A 27643-nucleotide genomic window follows, 5' to 3' on the forward strand; every position below is an offset into this window, starting at 1 on the left:
AATAGTGTGAATTTTAATATGCAGTCGAAAATATTTTGGTAAGTTCTACAATCTGTCAATCTGTCACCTGTCAAAATCCAGCACAACGTGGACAAGTTGGGCGAAAACAAGGTCATCCCAGCAACCCCTCCCAAGAATTCCCTCAAGAAAATTCCAGTAAAACAAGCAAGAAGAAGACCGACAAAAAAATTACAACAAACTTTTCACCGGATGACCAAAATTGAGTTCCAGAGGGTGTCTAAGGGGTGTGGTGAGCAGCCCGCGAAGCACCTTAAATTATCTCGGTCGTTTCACAAATTATTCACGCATCCCTGATTTCTAAGGTCCCCCCACCATCAACTCGGTCCCAAAAGAAATCGATTTTTTTTGGTTGGGCTTATTTTTTCGGCCCACAAACAAAAAGAGCGTCGATTCGTTCCAATTCGTTTGTCGGACATCAGCACTTTTTTTTTGTTTAGGCGGGGAAAACACATTTTCGTAAACTGCTTGTAAAATTGGAGGACCCCACCGTCCAGATTCATTAAACTTTGGCTACAAAACGGTGAATCTGCTAGCAAACCGTTGTTTTAATATACTTTGTGTGTGGACTGCGTGTATTTATTAGGCTATTTTAAAATGTTACCACCCCGAACCGTTTTATCCGAACGGAGGGAGCAGATTTATTGCTGTGGACTATAAGGTAACGTGGGATTACGCTGGAGGGAGAGTCGACTAGATGTAATAGATACTTGGGAACGATACATTATGCTACGAGAATTACGGCGCACAATACTTTCGGGCTAATGTCACTGGATTACTGGCTGTAGAGGTAAGTAGCTATGGGTTAAAAGTGGATCTTGCTTACGGCTAATTTTTACGACTACGCGTGGAATGGGTTTCGATTCTGCGCTGATGGATTGCTGAAGTGAGTTCAGGGTCGTTAAATGGTACCCCTGGACCTCTTCTAATGGTGTCGATAAATATGATTTGGCAATTCTGCGAAGTCCCTCTTCCGGAACATGGATTTGATGTATTGTGATTATGGTGGGCTAATGCGGACTTCAGATTTGAGCAACGTTCTTAAGTTTCAGATAATCAGGTCAGTAGATTATGAACTGTCACACATTCTGTCATTTAATTAAAATATTCAAGAAGGTTTGACCTTAAAGTCCGCTGATTGCAGCATCCTCATCTCAATTATCTCAACCATCAAACTAAACTAACAAACCCTAATTGCTCACCACGCTAGCTTGAACCCCTCCTCCAAGTATCCTCTCAGGATGAAATCCTCGCAACAAGATAAACTTTTCAACCCCACTCGTGTCGTGGTGGTTACCGCGGAGAATTCTTGCGGGATTTTCCCTCCCGGAACCAAGAACTGCACCAGTCTACTCGACCCAGAGAGATTGCGATAATTACAAGATCTTATTATCACCACGCATATGGTTCCTCCGGCCGTCCATCCTCCGCAAATGTTATCAAGTTCCGTAATAAGATTATATTTAAACTACTTTAATTACGATATTTGCATCTTCATTTGCTCGCGGCTGGTGGTGGTCTCGTGCCCGAGAATCCAAAGATAATTATGGCATATCGCTCTGGTGTTGATGGTTATGGTGATGATGAGGATAATGTTAGCACACGCGTGATCATCCTTGGCGCGAAGCGCTGTGAGGAGACCACGTGCGCAATTATTGGATAATGTGTGTATGTGGTGATGGTCGGCCGGTTATTGGTTCAAGGGGTTGCAGTGGTGCGAAAACCGCACGCTGCTAAAATGGCTGGAATGACCGTTCGCACCAGAGTTGGCCAGGCCGGCGTTCACCTCGATTGCGGACTTCAGAGTCGAGGGAGTAGCTTTGAACTTGTAGTGATTTTGGGAGCGAAGGTAAGTCAGGAGATTCTCAGGTAAGTCAAAAGAAGTCAAGTGAAGTGAAGTGAAATGATGTCCAGTGAAGTGAAGTGAAGTCAGGTGAAGTCAAATGTAGTTAAACGAAACCTAGTGCAGTCATGTGAAGTCCAGTGAAGTCAAGTGAAATCCAGCGAAGTCAAGTGAAGTCCAATGAAATTAAGTGAAGTAATTTGAAATCTTGTGAAGTCAAGCAAAATCTAGTGAATTCAAGTGAAGTCAGTCTAGTCTTCAGACCAATTTTTATTTTGAATTGATTTTGAGAAGCGAAGGAAAGCTAAATAAAGTTAAGTAAAGTGAAGTCTAGTAGAATTCAGTAAAGTCTTGTGAAATACAGTGGAGTCAAAAGAGTCAAGTGACTGTGCAGGAAGACTTTCATCTCGATTGCGGACTTCAGTGTCTAGGAAGTAGCTTTGAATACGTAGTAGTTTGAAGTGAATTTGAGAAGGAAGGGAAGTCAATAGAAGCCATGTGGACTGTTTTAGGCCGGCGTTCACCTCGATTGTGGACTTCAGAGCTGACGGAGTATTTTTGAACTTTTAGAAATTTGAAGTAATTTTGGGAGCAATCGTAAGAGAAGTGAAGACAAATAAAGTCATGCGAAGGTATGTGGAGTCCAGTGAAATCCAGTGAAGTCTAGTGAAATTTAGTGAAGTCAAGTAAATCAAATGACTGTTCTGGCTGACTTGTACCTCGATTACGGACTTCACAGTCGAGGAAATAGTTTTAAAATTGTAACAATTTGAAGTGATTTTGGGAGCAAATGTAAGTTACGTGTAATCAAGTGAATGCCAAGTGATGCCAAGTGAAGCCAAGTGAATCCAAGTGAAGTCAAGTGAAGTTGAGTGAAGTCAAGTATGTCAAATGGCTTTTCGGCCGATTTTCATTTCGATTGTGCACTTCACAATCGCGGGAATAGTTTCAAAATTGTAACAATTTGAAGTGAGCAAAGATAAGTTATGTGAAATCAAGTGAAGACATGTGAAGTGAAGTCCAGTTATGCCAAGTGAAATAAGTGAATTCAAGTGAAGTCAAGTGAAATTTAGTGAAGTGAAGTAAATAAAATGACTATTCTGGCTGACTTGCACCTCGATTGCGGACTTCACAGTCAAGGGAATAGTTTCATAAAATTGAAACAATTTAAACTGATTTTGGGAGCAAATGTAAGTTACGTGAAATCAAGTGATGCCAAGTGAAATCCAGTGTAGTCACGTAATGTCAAGTGAAGTCAAGTGAAATCAAGTAAGTCAAATGACTGTTCTGGCCGACTTTCATCTCGATTGCGGACTTCACAATCGAGGATATAGTTTCAAAATTGTAACAATTTGAAGTGATTTTAAGAGTTAAGGTAACTTACGTGAACTCAAGTGAAGATATGTGAAGTGAAGTCAAGTGATGCCAAGTGAAGTCAAGTGAATTCAAGTGAAGTCAAGTGAAATTAATTGAAGTTATGTGAAGTCATGTGAAGTCAACTGAAATCTGGTGAAGTCAAGTAAAGCCATGTGGATTCTAGTCAAAACAAGTTGAGTCAAGTGTCTGTCAGTTTGTTTGTTTGTTAAATCTGTGAAATTTTCTCTTTTTGCAACTTATTCAAATGTTATGCATTTTTGTTCCATTTTGCCCTTGTTTATCTCACAATACCACTTCAGCAATTCACCACCCCGAATCGATTGCCCATTTGTGCGCGCTCTCTCTCTAATGCATAATTCTGTCTTTCATAAAGGTGCAATCTGCCACTGGGCAGCAAACACGTCAACACGCGGTATAATTATTCAATTTTCAGCTAGATTAAGTAATCCGGTAAACACCAACCGGCTGGAATAGCTAAGTAGATTAAGATTACGTGAATTTGTGTGCATGTGTGTGTGTGGCAAAACGGGCAAGTGAGTGAGTTGGGTGTGCGGTTTTCCAATCGATTCACCACTCACTCCCCCGCTCCTCCCACACCCACAGTCTAATTATTATTGCTGGTCTATACGTGGTAAATGAGCTGAGAGAGCTCGGCTAAACTAACAGTTATACAAATACCGCTAGTGTGGGGGATTGGTAGATTAAAATTCTTCAGAGTAGCTGACTATACTGATTATACGCACGTGTTAATCCTACGCAAATGAGACGCTAATCACCTGTCACTAAATGTTACCTCTTTTGACGCCCAATGCAGCTAAAAGGAAGCTTTTAAGCTGCATTGAAATTGAACTAACCTAATCAAGTTTGTTTATCCTTCCAAAAATCACAAAATTACACTTTACGGCAAATCTTTTGGAAGGAATTCGTTTGTGATATCAGTTTTACATTCCCAAAACTCAAACAAAAGCTCAGAAAAACAATCTCAATTCCTTAAGGAGGACAACAGCGCTCCTCGCAACAAGCAAAACAACGGCGACAGCAACAGTCATCCCCAAGCAAGTAGCACTGCGGATCCTCACAGGAGGACTCCGCCAGCTGCTGGTATCATTTGACCACGTTTCCCACAACGGCAGCTGAGGAAGACCCCGCCCCTCCCTCCAGCGGTTCCACCTTTGGCGGCGTCGACTTCCGGTCGCCGGCCGCCATCTTGGCCTTTGTTCACAAGTGGTGGTGGTGACCCCCCGGTTGCTGGTGGTGGTGCAGCGACGAAAACAGACCCAAATGCTCGAACGGGTGATGATGGTGGTGGTGGTGGTGCAGGGGATGACAAGTGGACAGCAGGGGGTGTGTGGTGTGGTGGTGGTGGTGGGAGGCAGCCACGTGGCTTGCGGAAGTGGAACCGGTGTTGGTGTGTGTTGGGTGGTGAGCGGTGTGGTGGTGGGAGGCGGCGGAGGCCGCGACGCTGGCAGCCGCCGCCAGGTGGGCGTGTAGTGTGGCCAAGTTAAGGTTACCTGTGGGGTACGGTAGTCCGAAGCTCGGATAGCCGGAGAAGCCGCGGCCGGCCGCGTACGCGGCGTATGCGGCGGCGGGGAAACCTGCGGGAGAGAGAGAGGGAAGAAAAACGAAACGGGAGGAGAAGGGGGAGAGAGAAAGAAAGAGTGGCATTAGTTGTTGGATTAAGTTTGCTTTTGAAATTTGCTTATTGATTAGTGGAAAGCTTAGCTTAATCTGAGAAAAATTGGGAAAAGGAATCATTGCAATGAGTGAATTGTTTTTATCATTTAATAGGATCAAATTTGGTTAGATTTTAAACTCAGCATTGTATAAATGAGTGGTGTTGATTTATGGTTTACAACATTCAACGAGATTGTTTTTGTATTAATTATTTTTACTATCCTGCTAGTATTCAATTTGTCTTCTGTATTATCCTTATCCTTGCTTTGTTACTTTTTTCAATGTTTACTAAGCACCTGCTTAATAACTTATTTAAGTAATTCTTCATTTTTGTCAGTATTTGAAATTAATTTGGCCTAGTTCCTGTACCTACTTGTTTTACATCTCATAGTTCTGAACTCTTCTCTGATATTCTTATTTTTTATTTCTGTCAGATTTTAACACGTTTTTTTGTGAACATTGTTTCTAAATCGATTTGCATAATTATAAAATAAATCTTTGAACGAATTCAACGAAATAACTTTATTTAAATGTATGTTTTCATGAAGATCTTATTTGGTTGAATATTTTGAAACAACACTTAATTTATACATACTTGAATTAAGAAGCATGGGCCATAAACTTAAAAAAAATAAAATTAAACGTGTAATGACCTTTTTTTTGAAATTATTCCGCATATTGAAATTACCACATTTAAATAATTTGCCAGTTTCAAATGCAATTGTGAACATGCATTTTGAAGTGGATATTTCTTTAATTGCAGTAATGCTTTTGCTAAGCATTGTTCTAGTTTATTTCCTTCGAATCTGACCGAGTAAGTGGGCCAAAACACTTTGCTTGCGCGAGTTTTAACACTTTAAGGAAACAAGCAACGTATTATTTGACCTCAATACATAAGATGCACCTATACAACCAGGCATTGTTTATCTTTGTTTTTAATATTTCAGAATATTTCAATTTTTGCAAACATTTTGAAAAATTATCAAAAAAATTGCATCGCCCTAGCTAAACAAAAATAGATGCTGAAGGAACGGCTGTTAATGAAAATTTTATGGAAAACTAAAACTATTTTTAGTTTTTGCACCTCTTGAAAATAGTTTCACAAAATTATATAAACTAAAGCAAATTTTATTTAAAGTTTTTGTACCCCTTCCTTCAAAATTTATTCTAAAAAGCAGTGTGCAGAAAAAATGTATGCATAAAATTATAATTTTCCTTGGAAAACAATAAAATACGTTTAAAATACATTGTTCAGTGTTTATTTATGCATTTTTTTTTAACAAATCAAGGTTTTTTAACGCGAAAAATATTTTTTTGGAAGAGATTAGAATGGAAGTAAAACTTTTTTAATTGTTTTTTTTTCATAAGATCATTGATTTTAAGCATTTTTTTTGACTGATAAGCCTAACTGTACTAGTGTAAAGAGTAACTTATAAAACTTCAAGCTTTAAAATTTTATTTCTTGTTGCTGTTTTTGAGAAAAAAAAAACAGTTGAGAATCTTGTAAAATAATTCTAGACTATTTGCATCACATTGCATAGTGTTCATTTATTCATTTTAAACCAAAAAAAGGAATTTTGAGATTTGAAATCAGAATCGAAGGAAAACCGTCAAGAGTAGATTTTTTTTTCATGAAATCATTTATTTTTTGCTAATTTTTGACGGATTTTAAACTTTTTGCATGACGTTTTTGATACTGTGCTTGAAATTTGATTTGTTTTTGTTACCGTTAAAAATACAAATTTCAATGAATTTATGATAATTTTATATTTTCTAATTCGAGTATGTGATCCCAAAAATCAAATTTGTCAAAGTCTTTAAATGTCCAATATGGTTATAAATATTTACATATACGTTCTGTTTTATTGCATTATGATTTTTTTTTATTCATTTTTGTTTATAATTTCTGAAAATTGGGCCTAAAATTTATTTTAATATTGGTATACTGGTGGAAAAAAATCAATGGATTCATAGTTATATTTTCATTCTGAAGTTTGGCAACTTTTTCTTTTAAGATCAGTGGTCTCAAAGATCAAAACTGGTTTAGGCCTTCAAGTGTCCGATATTATTTAAACTTATACGTTATTTATTGAATACTTTTTGTTTATGTAGAATTTTTTTAAAGCAAATTTGAACATATTTTGAAATGGGGAAGATATTTTTTTCATAAAATTTACATAGACCTAAATCAAGTGATAGAATTACATATTTTTTACTGTGATAATTATTGAACATAGTTCCCAATTAACTATGATGATTAGATCTTGATTCTCTATTTATTAAGTCTGCAATGTTCTTATTTATTTCATTAACGTGACTTTAACCTAGAAATGTCATTCGGCACTTTGTCTGCAATGAGTAGTCACAAATAATGGGTTTGTATATTTTCATGAATGTGTTCTTCTATTGCCTCATCTTTTGATTTTTATTTTATTTTTAAAGAAGAAATATCACATTAATTGGTCAGAACGCGATGAATAACCTTTAAATCAGCGGTTTTCTTTAAAGACCTTTTTATTTTTTTTCTTTGATTATTGGTGGTTTTCAAATACCCTTGACTCAAGGTTATTTCAAAATCAACCCAAATATATGAAAAAATAAATTTTTGTTTATTAAACCATCGAAAAAAAAAAAACAGAAATTGTATTCTTCAATGGTTAATTTTTCTATCCCAAGAATATTAACTCTCAAATTAACATCAATGAGTTTACGAAATTTTCACAATCTCTCTGTTTATCCTTTTAGCGCTAAAACATTCGAAACTGATTTTAAAGTTTTTAAAGCTTGGTTTTCTCTCTTTATAGACTACAAATAATTTATTTGTTTTGAGAAGGTCCGTTTAAATACGATATCTTTGCTGTGTGTTGATGAAAAGTATTCTAAATATAATTTTAGTCTTATTTTTGGAAGATGATAATTATAACTAGTTATTTGATACATAGGTTCGATGCTAATCAGTACAATTGGAGTGTCATGTTTAACCTGCAAAGTGAATGATTCGATTTTCAACGGTATTCTACCAAAAGAATTATTTCGAGAGTTGTAACTCTTAATGGTGTCCTTGAATAGAGAATGATAACTATTTACGCTACTCTGTGGATCTAGAAATTGTATAATCAGTCAATATATACTACCTTTTCAGCTAAAAGAAGGAGTCAAAACTAGTGTATTCTATTTCTGTAGATCTAAAAAGTAGTCATACTTATCAGTACAGGTTTTATTCGCAAATGGTCTCATTGTACAGTGCTAGTTCTCTCACTATAATGACTTACAGGTTAAAAGTGAACAAAAAAAAAAATAGATAAACACTCAACCTCTACTACATTGTTTGCGAGTTGCATCCTGCAACACAATTCACTAGCTATTCCAATTAAATCTCTGCTCATTGCAACAAATTCTCCAGCTCCAGCTGAATTAGAGAAAAAAAACAAAATTCCAATTAGGATCGCACTTGTTGTGGTTGTAATCCACCACAAACAAGGGCAATGAATTGTAAATTTGGGATTCCAAAAATTTACAATCGATTACCCTGGAACAAACAAAAAAACAAAACAATTTGATTAGTTTGGTGGGGTCCTGCAAATGATTCCTTTTTCATTCTTTCTCAGCGCTTGCTGAATGGATTATAGGGCTTAGAACAAATCAACACTGATTGACTGGAGGGAGAGCAGTTTCGAAAACAACAACATCGAGAGTCTTTCAGTTTGATTTGCATATAATGATTGATTTTTTTTTCGGTTTGGGCTTGTGAAAAATGGGTGAAAACTTAAAATAATCGGCTAGTATCACGTTGAACTAAAGTGGTTAGAATACGGTTTATTAGCATATCTAGAGGAGGCGCAGGCAGATATAGCGGAAACTAAATGGACATCAATATGGATAAATTTGGGGAGCGTTTTGTATTTTTTAAGGTGCAACTTACGGGAACATAAAATAAGTATTTTATCTTGTTGGGAGTTGTGTAAAGTTTTCTTTTTAGTAAAGGACAAAAAAACACTTAGATTTGACACCAAAAACAAAGAAAGAAGGTGAGCTTTTATCAACTGTTCGCTGACGTTTTGCTTGTGATAGTAAGAGAAATTTGAAATTTTTCTGACAGTGTTTTGCACGCAAAGTTGAAAAGAGACACAAAAAGAAGTTTGTAAAATTGTTGCGGAAAAGAAGGGTTTATTTTTTCTGATATAGTTGTCCAATTTGGTTTCGCTTTATTGCTGTTTCAAGATTTTGTTTTTGAAATAAATTTCGTTCACCGCAAATTTAGAAGAGAATAACAAAACAGTTACAAAAAGTACAGATAGAGCAAGAGAGAGATTCGATATCGAAGTCAAAATCAAAATGTTCAAAGTGAGAGAAAAGAAAAAAAACGGTAGAAATCAAGATCAATCGGTTTTGGTTTTTGAAGGAGTTAGTTTAAAAAATTTGAAATTTTCTTACCATCAGGTAAAGTCCCCAGCGACCACATAAAATCTAAAAATGCAGAAACGAAAAAAAAACTACGTTTAGATTCACTTGTCTGGCATCGACCTGGCGGCCATCGGCAAAAAGTTGGGAGCATTTCCAATTCGGTGGGGGGAGGGGGTCTGCTATCGGCGTGGTTTGGTTTGGGAAAATTAGGAATTTCAGGGAGGAGGTTGGGAGGAAAATGCTAACGTTAAAAGGCGGACATCGAATAATGGGAACACAAAGAACAAATAAAATCGTTACTAACGAAGCGTACATTGAGTAACAACGGAAATTATAATTTAAATAAAAAAAACAATGTTTTAGCTTCTAGCAGCAATAAATGGAAGGATGGTTGTTGTTGTTGACGCGTTCCTTTGCTACGGCAACACCTCTGGCAGCCAAACAGCACACCTCTGCCTTGTGATACCTTTGGTTTGATGGATTTATATCTTGTGTAAAACTAAAAAAATATCACACCACAAAATTCAACCATTTTGAGAGGTTGAACGATTCGCAAACGGTAACTCAAAGGAAAAAGTTTGTCTATAAACTACTAATATAAAACAGTGTCTAAAAACTGGACATCTATAAACTACAAACATTTGTAAAACCTTGTTTTGATTTCTGATATAAACTGTATCACACTATAGTTGAGTATAACTAAGAAAACTATTGTCATCTCTAGTAGGTAGGTTTTGATTTGGCTTTCAATTCATAAGATTTGATTCGTTGAATTCACACTCTCAAAAACGCAAACACACTGTCACAGGAACGAAAATGTAAATGAGGAATAATGAAAATTTTGAAATGAAAGTTTACATATTTTTTATGTAATTTTACCTTAAAACAAATGTGATGAAGAACCACAAATAAAATTATGTAATTTTACGTTTGCTGATGTAATTTTACAACACTTTACGAGGAATTATTTTTTTCTGGTTTACAAAACAACAAATTTAACCTCAGAAGATACATTATTTTTTTAATGTAACTTTTAGGTAAAATCACATGAAATGTGGTGATTTTTTTGTGTTTCTTTTAATTTTTGTGTGAAGTTACTATACATTTCAGTGTAATCATGTGATTAGTTTCCATTATATTTTTTTTTTGCTTTGAATCATTTTGTCAAAAAGAAAAAAAACAGTTTTCAAAAATGCCTTTAATAAACACACGTTCAAACACACAGTCACACGTACAAAAGAGCACTTTGTTGATTTCAATTTCTCTAGCAGAACAATGACTAGAAAACTAATAATGGAACACAATATGGCGAAGGAAAACTCTCGGTTGGAAAACTGCACTCGAAAACAAAACCATGTTTTTTTTCTCTCATCGCTAAATCACCTCTAGTACTTGTATCACTATTCGCTATGTATGTATGTAAAAATATGTATCACACGAGATTGTTTGCTAGACTGGTTCATTTTTTTAGTGATGTACTGGCTACACAGATAATGGAAACCAACTGAAAATTTTACCTGATTTTTCATGTAATTTTACATCAATTTTGAAGCATATGTGAAGTGGCACATGCATTTTGGATGCAATATTGCACATTTTGTCTGTCAACAAAATATGTACTTATTTTCAGATGTAACATTATTAATTTGGGTGTTTAAATTTTACTTCTTTATTGAGTAATTAAACCTTCAATGATGTGTAAAATTCAACAGAAACTGATTAAAACTTCACCAGATCCTGATGTGAAACTACACATGTTTTTTAAGAAACAAAATCTTTCACCATTTCCGGACGTAATACTACCATCGTTTTTGTTACTGAGTACGCATATGTAAATTTACATCTTTTTGTTCGAAATTTTACTGATTATGCATTAATTTAGGTAAAATTACGTCAAAAAGAGCAACATTGAACCATCAGTTTATTTAGCTTTCAAAATTAAAACTTTTTGTTATCTTTTTCTGTGTAATTTTACGTACTCTACATGAAATTACCTAAAATTACATCAAAAAGAGGTAACATTTAAACATTCCTTTTTTCAACCCTCAAACATTGAAATTGAAACTGTGTATGAATGTTGAGTTTTACACATTTTTTGTGTAATTTTCTCTATTTCACATAAAGTTACGTAAAATTACATCAAAATGAAGTAACTTTTCACTAGCCTGTCCCATTTTGAGGTCATGTCGAGGAATTTCAGGTGCTCACTTCTTAAATGATAGATTATGATGTTAGGAACAATGTTTTCTTAGACAAGAAAAAATAATAAAATACTTTCTCGCACCCCCTAGTCGATTTACTGAAAAAAGTCACTTTTTTGAACAAATTTTCTAAAATCGCTTGGAATCAATACAAAAACTGTTTCGATCAGGTGTGTATTATCTTCAAACGATAGGTTTTTGTCCATAGATTAAGATGCACTATCAATATTGGACCAAAATTTAAGTTTTTGGACTTTCCCAGGCGGATTTGTGTCGAAAAAATCGCATTTTTTAGAAACTTTTTTCAGAAATGTTCATTTAATTTAGGGTAGCCTATTTTTCCCAGTGAAACCAATACATGCAGCTTGTAGGAAATTTCATGGCGAACATTTTTCCCTCTGAGAAAATGCAATTTCGACACTCCAGAGCCGAGATATTTGAGTTTTAGTGAGGAAAAAGTGCCAATTTTCAAAATTTCTCAGAATTCAGAAGCAAGGCCTACTAATTACACGATGTAGCAAGCATATGTCTCAAAGGTCAGGGTATGCTTTTTATAGTAATTTTGGCCGCTGAATCCGAATCTGAAATCAAATTTCGTGTAAACAGTGATGTTTTGGAGCTACACCCTTTTGGAATGCTATTTGCGTGTTTAAGAGGCAGTTTTGTAAATATTGCTCGGTTTGTTGTAGAGGTCGTATCGAGGTGCTCCGATTTGGATGAAACTTTCAGCGTTTGTTTGTCTATACATGAGATGAACTCATGCCAAATATGAGCCCTCTACAACAAAGGGAAGTGGGGTAAAACGGGCATTGAAGTTTGAGGTCCAAAAAATATAAAAAATCTTAAAATTGCTCGAATTTTAGTAAAACTTCATCAATTCCAACTCTCTTAGATGCATTCGAAAAGACATTTGAAGCACTTCAAAATGAGCCATAGACATCCAGGATTGGTTTAACTTTTTCTCATAGCTTTTGCAAATTACTGTTAAAACTTGTTTTTTTTTAAACCTCAATATCTTTTTGCAACAGCCAGCAACACCAAGTTAGGGAATTTCATGGACTATAAGCCTACGGTAATAACTTTTTGGCCAATCGCAGTTTTTCGCATAGTTTTTCGATTTTTCAATAACAAACATTTTACAACGTTAGTTATTGTCCTGTAGGCATCCATAGCGGCACTTTTTAGTCTCCCTTTTGTCATATTCGAAATCCTCGGAAAATTCAAACTTCAATGCCCGTTTTACCCCACTTCCCTTTGTTGTAGAGGGCTCATATTTGGCATGAGTTCATCTCATGTATAGACAAACAAACGCTGAAAGTTTCATCCAAATCGGAGCACCTCGATACGACCTCTACAACAAACCGAGCAATATTTACAAAAACTGCCTCTTAAACACGCAAATAGCATTCCAAAAGGGTGTAGCTCCAAAACATCACTGTTTACACGAAATTTGATTTCAGATTCGGATTCAGCGGCCAAAATTACTATAAAAAAGCATACCCTGACCTTTGAGACATATGCTTGCTACATCGTGTAATTAGTAGGCCTTGCTTCTGAATTCTGAGAAATTTTGAAAATTGGCACTTTTTTCCTCACTAAAACTCAAATATCTCGGCTCTGGAGTGTCGAAATTGCATTTTCTCAGAGGGAAAAATGTTCGCCATGAAATTTCCTACAAGCTGCATGTATTGGTTTCACTGGGAAAAATAGGCTACCCTAAATTAAATGAACATTTCTGAAAAAAGTTTCTAAAAAATGCGATTTTTTCGACACAAATCCGCCTGGGAAAGTCCAAAAACTTAAATTTTGGTCCAATATTGATAGTGCATCTTAATCTATGGACAAAAACCTATCGTTTGAAGATAATACACACCTGATCGAAACAGTTTTTGTATAGATTCCAAGCGATTTTAGAAAATTTGTTCAAAAAAGTGACTTTTTTCAGTAAATCGACTAGGGGGTGCGAGAAAGTATTTTATTATTTTTTCTTGTCTAAGAAAACATTGTTCCTAACATCATAATCTATCATTTAAGAAGTGAGCACCTGAAATTCCTCGACATGACCTCAAAATGGGACAGGCTACTTTTCACCCACCACTATTTTTATCAACCTTCCAACATGATTTTTTTTTTACCTGTTTAAGATTGTGTAGATTCACACCTACTTATATGCAATTTTACTTCTGTCACATTAAATTATTTTAAATAACATCGATAAGAAATGACATAAACCATTAATTTTTCGACATTCAACCATTAATTTTTTAACCTTAAAAAATTAAACTTTTTTACTTGATATGAATGTTAAAATTTACATCTTTTGTGTGTAATTTTATTTATTGCACATGGAGGTAGGCAAAATTACATCGAAAAGCGGTATCGTTAAACCACTTTTTTATCCTTCCAAATTGAAGTTTTTTTTACGTGTGTATTATAGTAATTGTTTCCCATGACCCTTGAAGAGTGTTGGGGCCGCATTTACAAAGCGAATTGATTGTGTAAATTCACACCTATTTATGTGTAATTTTTTGACCTTCCAAAATATGTTTTTCACTGTGTAGTTGTTTTTTAAAGCCAGTTTGATGAACCAGTCTGCAATTAGTTTCTATGTAAACAAACCAATCTCTTCTCTAATCACTCCGCTCTCGTCACACTAGATTTCATAAAACGAAAATTAAAGGTTATAAAACAACACTATATAGTTATCTAACCATCTTCTCTACGCGTTAAAATCCACCGCTTTTAGCTCGAACATTTGACGATATCTCTTCCACTGCAAAAACTGTAAATGGCTGGTGCAAAACTAGTGAATCGTGACATCGTCTCCTTACTTTGGCTTTCCACGTGCGCGTTTCGCGTGAGCATCGCCTAGAATCGCTGCCACTGTCATCATGTTATGAAAAGTAAGTAAATAAATTTCCGCCTTCTTTTGTGGTGTTGCCTCACTACTCTAATCGAGATAAAGTTGCGTAACTGGTGGTGATTACATTTAGCTTAGCTGGGGAAAACTTTTCATTCAGTGTTTGCAGTATTTATGAGTTGGGTGGAAAGCGCACACAATTCCGTTGCTATTTAAGTCCACAACTAACTGTTTGATTCACCTATGACTAGATTATGGTTTCGAGTAAATGTACACATAAAGTTTCAAGCGCTTTTGGTTTTTTACTTTTCGTTTTTTGTTGCTGTTTGTTTACAGGTGCCAGCTCCTCTTTCATCAACGAGCTATAACTGTGGTATCAATTTTAATATTTTATGTTTATCACATTTGCACAAGCTAAAGTAGACATTTTTAATTCCCTGGTATGCTTTTAATTACCACAATTTCACGCCTCACTCACGGTTGCGCCTCGTTGAGGCTAATAATCATATTATGTTATTCGATTCCGGTACTCATGAACATGATTCAGTCGGGCAAAAAAAAAAACCAGTAATTACAAAACCAGCCACTCTTTAAACATGAAAACTATCGTTAAAACGAATGTGGTTTCAATATCAGTTAATTTTGTTCCACATATCGTGCCCGGGTGTGGTCGTTTTTCAAGAATGACGATCCATTTTCATTAGTGTCATCGCTCGACTGGCAGAAACATGGTCCGGGAGGAAAACAAGCGTGAAATGGGAAAGCACTTGTTTGCAGTCCTCGAAAAATGTTCATTTTTTTGTTCAGATGAGCACACATTTGATGCAAATGGAGACGGATGGTCCTTTGTTCGGAAAAAGATGAGTTATTATTAATTTTAATCAAATCTGAAACATGTCGTCTTTTCACTTTTTATGAATATGTAAATTTACATGAATTTGTATTTAGTTTTACTGATTTCACAAGAAGCCAGGTAAATTTACAACGAAAAGATGTAATTTTATTTTTTTTTTCATTTTCCTCGAAAAAAAAAAACTTAAACCTGCTCATCAAACAAAAAAAAATCCCTTTCAAAGATGATTACTTGCATCATTACTTGCAAAGTACTCGCGCGGGACACTGCTCAAACAACTTTGAAGGTGGCTGGCCACAAAGTTGCGGTGCCACCCCCTGATTTCCCCACCCTGCAATAGAGGGAGAAAATCTTGAGAAAGTGATTAAAAGAATTTACCGCGACTGCTTTGGCTTTGCTTTGGGTGGGAAAGTTTAACAAAAATAAACTTTTCTACGTTCAGAGGTTTTTTTTTTCGCTCTAAGATTACCGGCAAACTAGCAGCTTGTTGTGGAAAAGAGTTTTTATCGGGCAACAGCCGGAAGAATGTGGTTTTATAAGTTGTTTAAAGTTGTGTGTTTTTTTTCAGAGAAGCTTTTACTGGTAGACTTGGTTAAAGTCATAAAACTGATCATTTTCAATTTAAGCAAAAATTCAGATAACACAACTCGACATTTTTGAAGTTGATTTCAGTAAACGCTTCAGTTTCGTCAAGGTATGATAGATTTGTACCCCCTTTAATCGACAGATTTGAATTTCAGTGAATTTCCTGTCAGTAAAGTGCAATTTTATTTACTGGCAAAAAATTCACCAAAAATTCAATTTTGTCGATTGGAGTTTGTTCAAAGAATCAAAATTTATGATACCTTTACAAAAATGAAGCGTTTACTAACATAAATTTCAACAATTTTGAATTGAGAGTTGAGCAAAAATGAAGTATTAAGCAAACCAGAGAATTAAATGGCAAATTAAAATTGAATTGCTTTTTTTTGATGGTAGATTGGCATGTTTTTAAACTGCTTTAATTGCATTTAGTTATTTAAAACATACTTTTCACAAGATTTAATACTTATTTGCTTTAATACCAAGCGACTTAACATTATTCGGTGACCAAACAGGCAAGTTCTGCTTCGACTATCCTTATAGTAAATACTTTGCTTTTTCCCGTTTTTTTCCTTCCACTGTTTGGCACAAACAGAACAAACAAACAAAATATCGAGCGCAAAACTTGACTCAGAAACGAAAAAAAAAACACAACAGTTGCTTACATTTAGAGCAAAGTCTGCTTTGCTGCTGATGCTGCTGGCGCTCGCACAAAACTTGGCGAAATTTTATTTTTGTTCCAGATTTTTAATTTATTTATTTACACACTTACGGCGAGCGAGAAAAGCGCACAACTTTTCCTGTAACTTTTACCGCCCCTAGACGACGACGGTGACGACTTTGTCGTCTTCGTCAACTTTCTTACTCTCTTGTTAGTTTTTGTTTTTTTTTTTCTGCGATATTTTCCTGCCTCGACAAAGTAAATCCAGTAATGAGACACTGAGTGATATTAGTGTGTGGGACTTTGACACCCCCCGCAGGAGGGGGTCGAAAAGATCAACCCCGAAGACAAATCTTCCTCTAAATCAATAAAATTTAATTAGTTAATTTGTGTGTGTTTTTCTTTGGGTGTACTCGCACCCCCTCCCCTTTCCCATCGTGAGGGAATTTTTGGCCAGTTTTACTGTGCTATTTGCTGCTGCTGCCGCTCCTGAAACAACGGCGGGGGGCACCAGATTGCTAATTCTGTGTTTTACTTTCGTCTTAGCGGACCTTTTTCGTCTCGCGGAATCAGCCGCCAGGCCACCACCCAACTTTTGCCGTACCCCGCCTTCCTTCATTTGCTGGTACTTTTTTTTCACGAGGACATTTGCTGAGTGATGTGCGGGAAATTCTTGGGAAAAATTTTGTTGAGTATTGGGGCGCAGTGGTGGAACAAGGTTTTTTTTAATTTATGTTGAATTGTTCAAAATTTAGTTAACTCATTACAAATTCTATGAGGTATCAATAATGAACAGTGACAAATACAATAAAGACTTCAATATTTGGTTCATTAGGCATTTCTCTAGAATTTTGCAAAACATGCTGAAATATTGTTTCGGTGCGGATAAAAATTTGTCCATTTCTTAGGTTTAATTAGATTTGATTTTTGATTTTTTGTGATTTTTCCAATGCATAGAAAATTTACCAAAAATAGCTTCCAAAAATCGAAATCGGTATTTTTGAAAATTTTTGGTTTTTTTTATAATAAAACTCTAGTAATGTGAAAATGCATACCAAATTTCGCTTCGTTTGCAACCCATACTGTGAATTATGAAAATTTGAGATTTTTTGAAAAAGGACGGTTATTTATGAAAATTTGAGTATTTTACAAAAAAGCCTTGAATAAAAAGAAAACACAATTAAAGTATCGCTTCGTTTGATACCCATATAGCGAAGGGGTTATGGTGTTTTTATGGTTATTTGTGAAAATTTTGGTATTTTACAAAAAAATCTCTTATACGATAAAAATGCATTTAAAATATCGCTTTGTTTGATACCCATATTGCGAATTATGAAAATTTGAGTATTGTCAGAAAAATATGGAAATTTGTGAAAAAAATGGTGTTTCACAAAAAACTCTATAAAGATTAAAATGCATTTAAAATTTCGCTTCGTTTGATACTGATATTGCGAATTATGAAAATTTGAGTTTTTGAAAATGTACGGTAATTTGTGGTAATTTGAGTTTTTCACAAAAAAAGCCTTGAATAGAAAGAAAATACAATTAAAATATCGCTTCATTTGATATCCATATTGAAAATTATGAAAATTTGAGTATTTTAAAAAAAATTGATTATTTGTGAAAATTTTGGTATTTTACAAAAAAAAACTCTAATAAGATAAAAATACATTTAAAATATCGATTTGTTTGATACCCATATTGTTAATTATGAAAATTTGAGTATTTTCATAAAGGTACAGTAATTTGTGATAATTTTAAAACTATTAGCCTTGAATAAAATGAAAATGCATGTAATTTGTTAAAATTTGAGCATTTTACAAAAAAAATAATACTGGAATAAGATTAAAATGCATTCCAAATTTCGCTTCGTTTAGTACCCATATTGCGAATCATGAAAATTTGAGTATTTTTAAAAAGTAAAGCAATTTATAAAATTTCAGTATTTTCCAATAAAAGCCTTGAATCAAATGGAAATTAAATCAAAATTTCGTTTAGTTTTATACCGAATGGTGAAAATTTGAATATTTTCGAAAATAACGGCGATTTGTTAAATTTTTGTATTTAACAAAAAAGCCTTGAATAAAATTGAAATGATTCGTCTGCTATTCATATTGCGAATAATGAAAATTTTAGTATTTTCGAAAAAGTTTGTGATATTTTGAGTATTTTACAAAAAAAAACTTAAAAAAAATTTAAATGTATTCAAAATTTCGCTTCGTTTGCTAATTATGAAAAGTATGGGTTTTTTGTGAAATCTGAGTATATAAAAAAACTTTTATTAAATAAAAATGCATTGAAAATTGCTTTTTGTTCGATATCCATGTTGCGAATTATGAAAATTTGAGTATTTTTGAATCAGTACGGTTGTTTTTGAAAATATGAGTAATTTACAAAATACACTAATAATATGAAATCTATAAATAAAAAATGCTTGCAAATTTGCAATTCGTGGGTATCAATTTACGAAATACACTAATAATATGAGAATACATTCAAAATTTCGCATTGTTTGATATCCAGGTTGCGAATTATGAAAATTTAAGTATTTTCAAAAAAAAGTACGGTAATTTGTTCAAATTTGGGTTTTTTACTAAAAGCACGGTTTTTTTTTTGAAAATTTGATTATTTTACAAAAAAATCATTAAATCGAAAATGTTGGCTAAATTTCATTTCGTTTGATACTCATTTTACGAATTGTGAAAACTTGAGTATTATAATATATAACGAAAAAAAACTCTAATAAATTAAAACTGCACTCACTATTTCGATGTACATATTGCAAATTATGAAATTTGAGTATTTTTGAAAAGGTACTCAAATTTTACAAATTACCGTAAAATTTGTAAAAATTGAGTAAATTATAAAATAGCCTTGAATAAGATGAAATGCATTCAAAACTTCGCTTTCTTTAATATCCCTGTTACGAATTTTAAAAATTAGAGTATTTTCGCAAAAAAATACGATTATTTATGAAAATTTGCATATTTTACAAAAAATCTATAAATCAAAAATGCTTGCAAATTTTCAATTCGTGGGTATCAACCCATGTTGCCAGTTATGAAAATTTGAGTATTTTCGAAAAAAATATGGCCATTTGTTAAAATTAGAGTATATAACAAAACTCAAATCGAATCAGAATGCTTACAAAATTTTGCTTCGTTTGATACCCATATTGCACATTATATAAATTTGAGAATTTTTTAAATAGACGGTATTTTGTGACAACTTTGGGCATTTGACCATCCATATATTTTTTTAAATGTCTTTTTTTTTCAAAAACGACGATAATTCTCGCCCATCTATAATAAATTTTTTTTTGAAGAGCTGAGAAAACTCAAAGATCAGATAAACAATGTCCAAAATATTAAATTGTAGAGAACTAGGCATAATTTGTACACTAAAATATATTTGAAAAAAAAAAAATGATTATTTGTGCCATAATTTTAAGAACAAAAAAAATAGTCTTTTTTCTGTGTGTATTTTTTCTGAATTGATAAATCTACTTTTAACTTACAACTTTGTCCAAGACCCAAAATCAATTAGAAAATTCCTTATCAAATAACAAATTTGGGACAGCTCCCAAACTTGGACCTACGGAATCGATGGACATATTTTCATCAGAATCAAAAATTATCATTCAAGTCGATTGTAAAAAAATTCCATAAAAATGTCCAAAAAATCTGCAAATATTCTGCTCCGATGTCAATTTCACAATTCACGACTGAAAAATTCCACAAATATTCGTGCTCAACCTTCTAACGCAGAACCACCATTGCGCCCCCAAAGACCTCCAGAAAAAACTTTCGCTGATTTCTGTTGTGAAGATGCTGTTTATCTTTCACCAGTACCATCCTCCGGTTAGTAACTGAGGGGAGGGTCACTTGACGGACAACCGGGGACAAATGATTAACTAGAAAGCATCCGCTCCATCCCCCTTGTGGTGAAAAGAAAGACCACCGCAAGTTGACCATAATGACTGGCTGCTTCCGCCTCGGTCAAAATGAGGAGAAAACATGATTAAAAAAGTTTTCCACTTGAGCGATTCATCAACAGCCGGTGGTGATCTCGGCAAGGGTGGCGGATTTGACCTGATTTTCCCCCGGTTGCGGGCCACAGCTTTTGAAGCGTTTTCGGGGGGAGCTACTTCAACTACCACCATCACTTCACGACGACGTGGGACTACGTCCGGATAGAGCTTCTCTCTCTCTCTCTCTTGTTTCTACTACTTGGTTGGAAAATCTACGTGTTGTATACATTATTTCTCTCTGTTTTTTTGTTGTTGTTTTCTTCTCTACTTGGTGTTGCAGTCTTTCCGGTTGCAAGATTTGTTCAAATAGTTGGTTCTTGGCTAGTGTTTACTTCATAAAAACTAAATATCTCTCTCGAATAGCTAACTCAACGATGTTGATGACTACAAAAACGGAAACAAAAACCTCGTCTACAGAGAGGACCCGTGCTAACCACGTGGTCTGATCTGGGAGACCCCCCCTTTACTGGGGTCGCTGAACCTGGATGATGGTGGTAGTTGGAGGTCATAGGCCAAGGGCGGCGGCCTGCAGCGGATACAGTGCCGACAGGTCAAGCCCCTGCGCGCTCAACAAGTCCCCGATGGGGTACGTCAAAGTGGCCGTGGCCCGTGGCTGGTTGTGCACCATTTGGGCGTGGTGCGGCCTCATTGAGGCAGCGGCCGCAGCATTGGCCGCCAACAGCCGTTTATAGGTCAAATCCGCCAGCAAGGACTGCCCGTTGGCGTACTGAATCAGTGACGGGGTGCCGGGCAAAATGTGGGTGGTGGCGGCAACGGCCGCGGCAGCAGCAGCCGCAGCTTGTGCCTGTTGGTTCGCGGCCAGCGCCGAGGCCGGAAGGGGGTACGGGGCGTACCGCAGGGGAGCGGAAATGAGCTCCCGGGCAGCGGCGGCTGCGGCAGCGGACGAAGACACGGCCGTCGCCGAGTGGTGTGGGTGTTGGGGGTGGTGCGTGGCGGCGGCAGCGGTGGCCGCAGCAGCGGACGACGAGGGGCCGACGCCGGCGGGTCCGGCACCGGCAGGGCCACCACTAAAGACTACCAACTCACCGTATGTCCCACGTCCTGCGGTGCGCGTTTTCGCCAGGTTCGCCGGCAGCATCACTTCTTTGGGCTGGGCTTTTTTGCACTCGACCTGTGTGAAAAAACGAAAAAAAAGTTTTAAATTTCGGATAAAAATTGATCTCATTGCTAAAATTAAAAATGCTTCTTCAAATAAAACCCTACAGACAATCTCGTCACTGCCGTGCTAAATTGTCGCACGTTTATTTTGGGCTAGATCTCCAAAATTCGATTCCAATTCTGAAATATTCAATAAAAACAGATAAAAAAACTCCGTGCATTGTTGACACTTTTCATATGAAATAAGTTATGATTGATGTTCGACAACTGGTCAAAGGGATTTCAGGTCAGTACGCGTTTGACACACGTGCATGCTCGACTACCGTTAACATTTATAATTACAACTCGGGACTCCGGCAACCAAATTCAACCAAACTTCGGGACAAAGCACAGAATGGAAAGCCAAACAAAACGAGTTTGATATTGTTTACATTTCGTGCTTTTTTTTTGTTTATTCAAGGACAAACATTAAACCACGTTTTTCTTGGAACGTCAAAATGGCTAATTGGAATTGTAAAACATTGAAATAGTTCCTAAATTCAACAAACTTTCATAATTTTACTTAGAATAACATTACAATATCATCATAAAAATATTTGCTAGTGATAATGCATTTTTATAAACATCAAATTTATCAAAGGGCTAACAAAAAACATGTTATTAAATAACTTAAGTAGAATTAAACATATATTGCGATTCTGAAAACCTCAATTTAAATTTAAATAAACTAATATTAGTTTAACTTCATTATCACACAAATCAAATCAAATTTGACAAATAATGTTGTGTTTGCAACCGTATTTCAATATCTCTGTTAAGTTTATTCAAAAGATGGTTATTTTTAGTTTTTTTAGTGGGTAAACGAAACTAGAAACGAGATTTTTTTCCATTTTTAAAGATTTATTTTAAAAAGTATTACTTATCACTTGACTTTTCAAGTGAATTTTCGTAACACTTTTTTGCATAATTTACCCCCTTTTTTATTCAAATTTACTCAAAAAATCATTGGGTGAAAATTTTAACTATTTTCATAAATAAAACAATTTGTTGAAAAAGCTAATTTTCATTTTTTTCAGCAAATAATACAACAAATACGGAACCACTGATCAGAAACACATTTCAAAAAAAAATCCATGAATTCTTATAGATTTGGTAACTTTTTGACATAGTCTTACCGTTATCATGCCCAAATCATTTTGTGATGCTTGTCTCTTAATTATTTTGAAAATAAGGCTTTAAAAATGACAATTTTGAGTGAAAAGCCTATAACTAAAAAATGCGGTGGCCTCAATTAAAAGTGAAGTTTGTCAAAAATAATAAATAACTTAAGAAAATTACTGAAGGTTATTACATTTAAACCAGCGCAATTTTTCCTCATTTGACAAATTCATTTTAAAATAAATTTTTAATTACTTTTTTTAAGTGTTATTAAACAAACATTACTGCAAATTAAGTATTATTGTTCATCTGATATTCGATTCCAATTACGGTTTGAATTTTGATTTGTTAAAATACACTTTTCTGTAAAATTCTAGATTTAATTTAAAAACCAAGTATGAGTAAGGAATTATGGTTAGCATAATTGAATATTAAGAAAGTTGTAACTTGAAAAAAAAACACACAAATTTCCTCACTAACTTCACTAATCAAATTTAAAAAACACAAGAAAAAAACATGATTTGTAATTTCATTAGGATCCGATAATATTAATATTCATCATTAAAAAAATCAGTCAAGAAACGATTTTCCAATTTTTCGGTTTTCAAAGATTATTTTTTTTCAATTTTACGATTATCTAATTTTGAAAGTCGAATTAAAATTTTAGTAAAAATATAAATTCCTTATAAAAAAAAGTTTCAGATATCAGTGAAAACACGGGCATCCATTGAAAAAAAAATCTCCACACCTAAGATTTTGTTTAAAATGTAGGGTTCTTCTTTTCAATCAATATAAAATCGCTGCTAGATAAGTTATTAGTACAGAAGTTATCTCGCAGTGATTTTTTTTCTAAATTCATCGAATTTGCAGGAATGTAAGAAAACTTCAGTTGTTTGAGCTAAAGTAATCTTGCAGAAAGTTATCTTGCAGATTCGATGATTTAAAAAACATCGCTGCAAGATAACTTCTGTACTAAAAAGTTTTCTTGCAGCGATTTTTTTTTTATTTTTAAGTACCATTAAACGGGGCAACTTTGAGAGCCGGGTTGACTTTGATAGGTTTGCGCAAAATGAAGAGTTCATTTAAAATATGTACGGAATTGTTTAGAATAATTCTGACCGTGGAAGAGAAGTGTTCAAAGAACCTCAAAAAGAACTTTTCATAAAGTTTTGATAAGTTTGAAAAGTTAGTTAACTATAGTAAATAAAATGTTGATGAAAGTCATTTTTTTAAACTTCTCAAAGTGTCATGATTTTCTCAATGAACATGATTTTGAATCAGAAAACGGAATGCATTTTCGGATTCTTTGGACAATTTTCCACTAGGAGAAGGTTAAATAAGTTTTTGATTAATAAATAATATGTGTTTTTGAAACACAATTTAAAAAAAATCTCCAAATTTGAAAACAACTTCAGTTGAACAAATTTCATGTTAATTGTTAAAACTTTTATAAATATAAATTGAAAATTTTATAAACAAAATTAGTTTTGACAAAATTTAGGCAAAATTCCAACTTTTTACAATTTTACCTAAAATTTATATTTATTTTGTTAAAAAGCTAATAAACTTAGTTAACTAAATATAAACATTGTTTTTTTTTTCTTAAAAACAATATCAACAACTTCAGTGATTGTATATTTAACGTGCAAATAAAGTTTGAACATCTTAAATATGATTTTAACAACAAAAACTATGACTATCAAAGTCACCCCGGAATTTGAACTAAGAATTTTTAACTCAACTATTTTTCATAACACTTTTGAAAAAACTGTTTTTTTTCGAAATAGTGCATGAACTTTGTTTGGCCTACCCCAGTACATGTTTTAAAAATAATAATCTTGAGTAAAACCTTACCTGTTGAAAAATATTCCAAAAGCAAATTGAAATCCTATCAAAGTCACCCGGTACTTGCAGGATAACTTTTTAAGTACTTGCAAGATAATTTTTGCTATCTCTTTAGCTCGATCTGTGGAACTAGCTGAAGTTATCTTGCGAGTTAAAATTTTAAAACGGATTTTATTTTATTTTATTTTATTCATTCTTAAAAATATTGAGTCAATTATTTTGCGTCGAATTGAAATCAACTTGCAGTCTTGTTTTATGAACTCAACTGAAGTTAAATTGGAAGTAAAGATTTTTAGAACGGATTTTATTCTGATCAATTGATTCTTTAAAATATTCAATCAATAATTTTACCCAAAACTGAAATCATCTTGAATCAAAAATTCTTTAAAACTAAAGCTTAAGTTATCTTGCAGATTCGATGATTTTAGAAAAAAAACATCGCTGCAAGATAACTTCTGTACTAAAAAGTAATCTTGCTATTTTTAGTACATGCAAGATAATTGTTTTAGTACTTGCAAGATAATCTGATTTTGATATTTATAAAAAGTAATGATTTTTTTGGCAATTTTTCTTAAAGCCTGGTTGGCGTGGTTGAGATTTGGAGGGTAAATTTCATAGCAAAACTAACAGTTTATGGATATCAAGTTGTAATTTAATTCATTTTTTTTTGTTTTTTTGCTGTTTAATTCCATTTGTTTTTCATTGATGACTTATTAGATAAGAATACATTGAGTAACACTTATATTACTCAACAGAATTGAGCTTTTTTTTAACTCAAACATAACTCTGCCACAAAAAACTCTTCAAAAAAGTGCATTTTCAACCAACAAATCGCTTCAATAAACAAACTTCCCCTTAACAAATTTAATTTTTAATTCCCCCATTAGCAAATCCCCCCAGTATATGTCCCCAATATACTCACCATTTTGTTATTGATTTCGTGGAAGTGGATCTCGCAAACTTTGTCCACCACGTCTTCGCTCTGAAATGTGACAAATCCGAAGCCTGGAAGTAAAGAGAGAGAGAAGGGGAAAAACTTTAATTAGTTTTCTCATTTACACCTCCGGACGCTGCTGTCTTGGAAAACTTTCTCGAGCGGATAGTAAAAAGTCCATATACGGGTGGACTTAAAAACTTTCTGTTTGAAGTTTTTTTTCCCCAGGAAAATCGAAGCTCATGAGGGTTTTCTCGCTGCGCTTCGAACAAAAAAAAAAAAAAACTTTAATGATTGTTAATGATGTCACTCTTCGAGCGTTTACCCCCCCGATGGGGGAGAGGTGGTAGTTATCACTTTATTTAGAAAAGTGCTCCCTGCTAGAGTATGTGTGTGTGTTTCTTCTAGGATTCGCGGCTCAGCGAATGGCGCCAATTTCGATGTTTATCGAAGTACTTAAAAAGTAATTTTATGCACATACTTTGGCCAAGTCGCCCGTCTTTTCCTGTTATGTTTTTTTTTTCTTTCGAAACGCAACGCAACAATCGGGAATAAGTTGAGCTTGAACCTGGCGAGAAGGGTGAAACTTTAAAGTTTTATCGAGGAACTTTTCTGTTTTCTAGCTTCTTTGTGAAGGTTGTGTGTGTGTGTAATGTTACTTTTAAGTTGTGTCTAGCCCCTTTGCTGAAAGTGTTGAGGAATTTCTGTGGAAAAATTGTGAGAAAATGTTGTGTCGTTTGAATTGTTGTTTCGTGTCTGGAATTTTGGTTATGGCTTAAGGTCGAAGAATTTATGATTTTTTTTTCCAAATTGATGAAAAACGTTTCTTTCTTTCCTTCAAACTAGTTCAAACAGTCTGACAACGGAAGAGAACCCACTCTGCCGTTCATAATTGTCCTCAAACAAAATGCCTTCGCCACAGTGTGGTTGCTCACTTGTTGTGTGTTGTTCTCCAAAGTACACACACAAGAAATCCACCTAACGACCAATCCCAATACCGTTTCGGAGTGGAAAAGGACCGCCCTTTGAAGGCGGCAAAGAAAGAAAAACTTTGTCACACATGCATGCCTGTGCGAGCAGGGCCCCGGAATGCCGACACACGTGCACTAACCGATTTTTCCGAATGGAAAAATTTCCATAAAAGCTTTTGTTAAATTATTTTACTATTACTCCTTATCGTGATGAGAGTCCTTCGTTCTGGTAGGGGGGGGGGGGGTATCGGAACGTGACACAGACACACAAATACACTTATGCATGCTTTCTTTTTTCCCTTCTTCCATATGAAAATTGCTTCTACCAACAATAAAACGTATTTTTAGAAGAGTCCTGTTCCTTTTCCACGTCGGCAGGGTCGTCAAAGAGGCTGCCTCTGTTGGAAAATGGATTCTTTGTTTGTTTGAGATGATTTTCCGCCAAGACGATGAAAAGCGGTGAGGACAAGTTGTTTCAGCGTAACTCTTCTGATCATGAAGTTCTGAAGGGTTGTCAAAAGCTTTCTTCGAGGAATTGGATATCAGACGTTTTAAGTATTACTGTTCAAAAGAACAAATCATAACTCAACTTCTTTGTAAACTTTAGATTTTTTCTCTAAAAATATTTCCTTGAATAGCTTCAAAAGCCCAAAAAGCACCCCGTTCACTTAGTGTGGTTGGTGTCTTGACTAAAAAAGAAGCTTTCGATCGATTTGTAGCTTTCGCCTGTGTCTGATTTTTTTGCTGCTAGCCACGTGTGCCAATTTTTTTACATTTGCCATAAACAATCAAAACACAGCATGGCACGTGGCAGTCTAAACGATAAAGTAGCAACTCTTCAAAAGAGCTCAACTTGTGTGTTGTGTTCTCTTTAAGGGGGGTGGGCTGTAAATAAGCAAACTTGAAACAAAGAAATCACTTTCGAAAAGAATGTTGGTTAAGCAACTCATAAGGGGTAATGTTTTTGGCACAACTTTATTTTTTCTTCTGAAAAAATACAAAATAAAAAAGTTAAAAGTTCATCCAACGTCAAACCAGTTGGAAAGCTGCTCCCTTCAATTGTCACCGACGAAACATTTGCCAGCCATAAAAACTGATTTCAAAATGGTTTAT

General features: G+C 34.6%; 1 protein-coding gene across 2 annotated transcripts in view; it reads right to left on the reverse strand.

The window, feature by feature from the left end:
• Window positions 1–27643, reverse strand: part of LOC6040951 (RNA-binding protein Musashi homolog Rbp6) — a 1069503-nt gene that overhangs the window by 47517 nt on the left and 994343 nt on the right. The window contains exons 9-12 of one of the 2 annotated variants that reach the window (XM_038262028.1): window positions 25548–25630; window positions 21551–21635; window positions 9347–9379; window positions 4750–4833 (exon numbers count right to left, since the gene is read on the reverse strand). In XM_038262028.1, coding sequence (XP_038117956.1) covers window positions 4750–4833; window positions 9347–9379; window positions 21551–21635; window positions 25548–25630 — 285 coding nt within the window. The remainder of the gene's footprint in view (window positions 1–4749; window positions 4834–9346; window positions 9380–21550; window positions 21636–25547; window positions 25631–27643) is intronic. The other variant, XM_038262029.1, reaches the window with a different exon arrangement.

The sequence above is a fragment of the Culex quinquefasciatus genome, chromosome 3, assembly GCF_015732765.1.
Source record: "Culex quinquefasciatus strain JHB chromosome 3, VPISU_Cqui_1.0_pri_paternal, whole genome shotgun sequence".
Classification (NCBI taxonomy): Eukaryota; Metazoa; Arthropoda; class Insecta; order Diptera; family Culicidae; genus Culex; species Culex quinquefasciatus.